This window comes from Salvia miltiorrhiza, unplaced genomic scaffold (genome assembly GCF_028751815.1).
Source record: "Salvia miltiorrhiza cultivar Shanhuang (shh) unplaced genomic scaffold, IMPLAD_Smil_shh original_scaffold_386, whole genome shotgun sequence".
NCBI lineage: Eukaryota > Viridiplantae > Streptophyta > Magnoliopsida > Lamiales > Lamiaceae > Salvia > Salvia miltiorrhiza.
Window position 1 is genome coordinate 510,468 of NW_026651539.1, and position 3,598 is coordinate 514,065.

The window sequence follows — 3,598 nt, forward strand, 5'->3', positions numbered from 1 at the left end:
CGCATTACATTAAGTAAAATAAAATACAATAATTAAAGTGAAATTGCATTAATCAAAAAATATTATAATAATTAAAAAACTACGTCAATCCTCGATGCTTCGTGGCTTCTTCGACTAGTGAATTATGCATTGTCAAATGTCGTCAATCCATCTTCGAGCTTGAAAATTTCAAAACCGAGAACTTATCGTTTCAAATCAAGAGCTTCCCATTGAGTGGTGCTATGTTCGTCGAGGACTCTATTTTCTTGTCCTTCCCTTTGTCGCGTTTTGCCGTTTTTGGCTTTGGGACATCATCGTTATTCTCGGCTTAGAGGATGTCGTCATATATGTTCCATCCGAGTGCTTCAATAAGTTGATATTTAACCGGTCGATGCAAAATATTGAAATTCGTGCAGAATTCGTCAATAATTGGTTTATGATGTATTCATGATATTTGGAAAGTTGTACTTAATGAATTTTGATTTTCGGTGGTAGCCTACACTTGTTACTGGATTTCAATGTGTTTTAGAGATCATGTGCTCGTCGAAATGAGATTTAGTGTACCATACTTTATGTCCCACTTTGTGTTCCACTTTGAATTTTGTTTAATTTCTTATATATTTTTTCTTCAATTTCAATTTAGTACGCTTTAGTTTAATCTTGTGATTATTAACTAGGGTTTATTCCATCAATCTAGGGTATATAATTATTTTTTATCATTTAATTTCACTTTTGTTAGTTAATAATAGGTTGATAAATTCCAAGTCATGGTATATACTTTTTAAAATATTTAATTTTTTTAAAATAAAAATTAAATATAATTCGTAGTATTATAATAAATTTTATTTTTATAAAAAAATGTTTTTAAAATAATAGATATGAGCATGTGACACAGTGATACACATAAGATTGTAGGACACTAGATCTCATCGTAGTGAATAGTTAAATTGTTAAATATATTTTGATGGCTTGTGCTTCATATATTAAATATGTAGTGTTACATTAGTAATTATATGGGAAATGGAATAGTGCGAATGTGCGAGAGTATTGCAAGAGGTAAGCAAAGAATCATATATATTCAAAGATTTTGCACAATTTGTTAATAAAACATACAAAAATAGTTCCCCTCAATAATACAAAAGAAAAGTAGATGCCATAGAAAATAAATCAAACAAAAAAGATGAAAAGATGATTTACAAGCGATTTTTTTTTAAGTGCGTTAATTTTAACATCAAAATTCATTAATTTTAACATCAATTGCACTAATTATAATGGTTATTACGTTCTCACAAAAAATGTAATTTTCACTATAATCACACTATGGTGTGATTGCAGTGAGATTCTTTTTTTTTTTTGTGAAAAATGAGAATAACGAATAAATCAATATAACTCACGAATAGACGTATCTAGTTAATATACTGAAATCTCGTATTTTCTAGGATTCGAATCCAAACAAAAATAAATAATAGTACATTATATTAATTTATTTTGTAAAAATTATTGACTTATTCGCGCATGTCACATGCATTATTTATTTCACTATATTTAGAATCTTTAACCGAATCTTTCTCTATATTTATACATAGTAGATAACTATAGATGGTTCCGATTTTGTCGAAGAAAAGGAGAGAAAAGATAGTTTGGTAAAACTGTAAAAGCAATTAACTCTATGTATTAACTAGTTGTTTCTATAAAAGAATATGTGCTTGAATTATTTAATAAAATTGCTCATTCCCTGAGATGAGATGAGAGAGATAGAAGAAGTTGACCACTCCACGATGAAAGTGAAAGAATGTTGTTCAATATGTCATGTGAATTATTTACAATTCTAAAAATAGAAAAGATAATTCTAATTATTTGTATGAGAAGCCGAAATTAAAATAAAAATCATAATCGTAACCCAAGTAAACACGCGACCACAGCCATGGCCGCGACCCACATCAGTCCCTTTCTTCTGTGGGGATCCATGGCCCGACCCGACGACAAGTCGGATTCTAAGCGAGAGTCGTATCTGTAATTGGGGTTCGACCCGTACAAGGCCTGGATCCCCTCCACGTCATCCATCCGGAGCCCCACTTTCCTGGTTCTCGGACTCAAATTCGGGTACATGACGGCCTCCCTGACCGAGGAGTGGGCCAGCCCTAATACGTGGCCGATTTCGTGAGTCGCCACCGATTCCAAGTCTATGGCCACCTTCGACCGCTCCGCTTCGAAGTCCACCGCCCACCTCTCCGCCGCGTCCAGGTGGAACCGCCCGTTCTCCGGCGAGAAGGCGTGCGCCAGCACCCCCAGCACGCCGTCGAACGCCTCCCCGTCGCCGTGGTCGCCGCTGTACCACCCGATCCTTATGTCCGCCGCCGGGTAGTCCTCCGACTCCGTGAAGTTCACCGGGATCACCGCCGACCACCGCCCGAAAGCCGCCGCGAACGCCGCCCTTATCTCCGGCATCCCGACGTAGTCGATCACGTACCCCGGCGAGAACGCGTACGTCAGCATCATCGGCGTCGTCCGCACCCACCGCGGCTGGCCGTAGAAGTAGGCGAACCGCCGCGTCGTCTTCACATCGCCCCCGCCCCCGCCCCCGCCCCTGCCGGCGTCCGTGAAATCGCCGACGCCGCACCTCGGCGACACGATCACCTTCATCGTCGGGTGGTCCAGCCTCCCGGTCTCATTCAGGCCTAAATTCCTCTGGTATAGAATGAGAGCCTGCTCGAATTCGTCGTCGAAGAGATCGGTGAGGTTTTGATTCTCCGGCGGGAGGTAGCCGAAGCGGCGGAAGTAGCGCTTGAGCTCGGCCATGCCGTCGGGGCGGCTGCCCTTCTCGGCGTCCATGAAGCGCACGAAGGTGTGCCATGTGTTGTTGGTGACGAAATCGGTGAGGTTTCCGGTGGCGGAGACGGGGAGGTAGGTGGCGGGAAGGGGCGGCGGGAAAAGAAGGCAGAAGAGGAGGAGGAGAATTGAGAAGGGGCGGTGAATATAACTGAAAAACGGAAACATGCTTTAGGTAGTTGGTCTTAATTTGTTTTCCCCTTGTTTTCCTTGGGATTCGGAGCGATTTGGATGCGTCTCTCTCTCTTCAAAAAAGCTTTATTAAGAGTTTTAAGAGTGATTAACAATTATTATCTACACAATTTCTTTTCTTAGTATGTATCTAAATATATACATAATTTAAGTAGCTGATTAGGTTTTATTTAGCTGGGCTTAGTTCACCTAGATAAGATCGATGAACCATTAAAGTTAAGAAGATTCTTTGATTTGGCCAGGTCTTTTCCGTTTTTGAGATTCCAAGGTGGGAGAGGCTTTCAGATTTTGACTACTTTGGATTTTCCTTACTTAGTAATTTAATAATAATATTATTATTATTATTAGACTATGTTTTAAGTACGTATATATTCAGGAATTATAATCTTGGGAGAGTTACTCCCTCCGTCCCACAAATCTTGACACGTTTAATTGGTTTCTGTCAATGAGACGTGCATGACAAATCCACTAAATATTCAGTAATAATTCAGATTGATTCTAGTGCATTGATACATGTTAAATTTTACTATTTCATTTTAATATAATTTTGTTTATGTAATCTTGAATATCTTATATTTTTGTATTTCATGCTTTGCTA

At 39.0% G+C, this 3,598-nt stretch overlaps 1 protein-coding gene across 1 annotated transcript; it reads right to left on the bottom strand.

The window, feature by feature from the left end:
* Positions 1–1,758: 1,758 nt before the first annotated feature.
* On the bottom strand, positions 1,759–3,109 carry LOC131004376 (metalloendoproteinase 4-MMP). The gene has a single exon (XM_057931056.1). The coding sequence runs from the start codon at positions 2,974–2,976 to the stop codon at positions 1,867–1,869; it is 1,110 nt and encodes a 369-aa protein (XP_057787039.1). The 5' UTR covers positions 2,977–3,109; the 3' UTR covers positions 1,759–1,866.
* Between the last annotated feature and the right edge of the window lie 489 nt (positions 3,110–3,598).

Bases quoted from the DNA above. Each gene is read 5' to 3' on its own strand.
- LOC131004376 (XM_057931056.1), bottom strand. From the start codon at position 2,976: ATGTTTCCGTTTTTCAGTTATATTCACCGCCCCTTCTCAATTCTCCTC.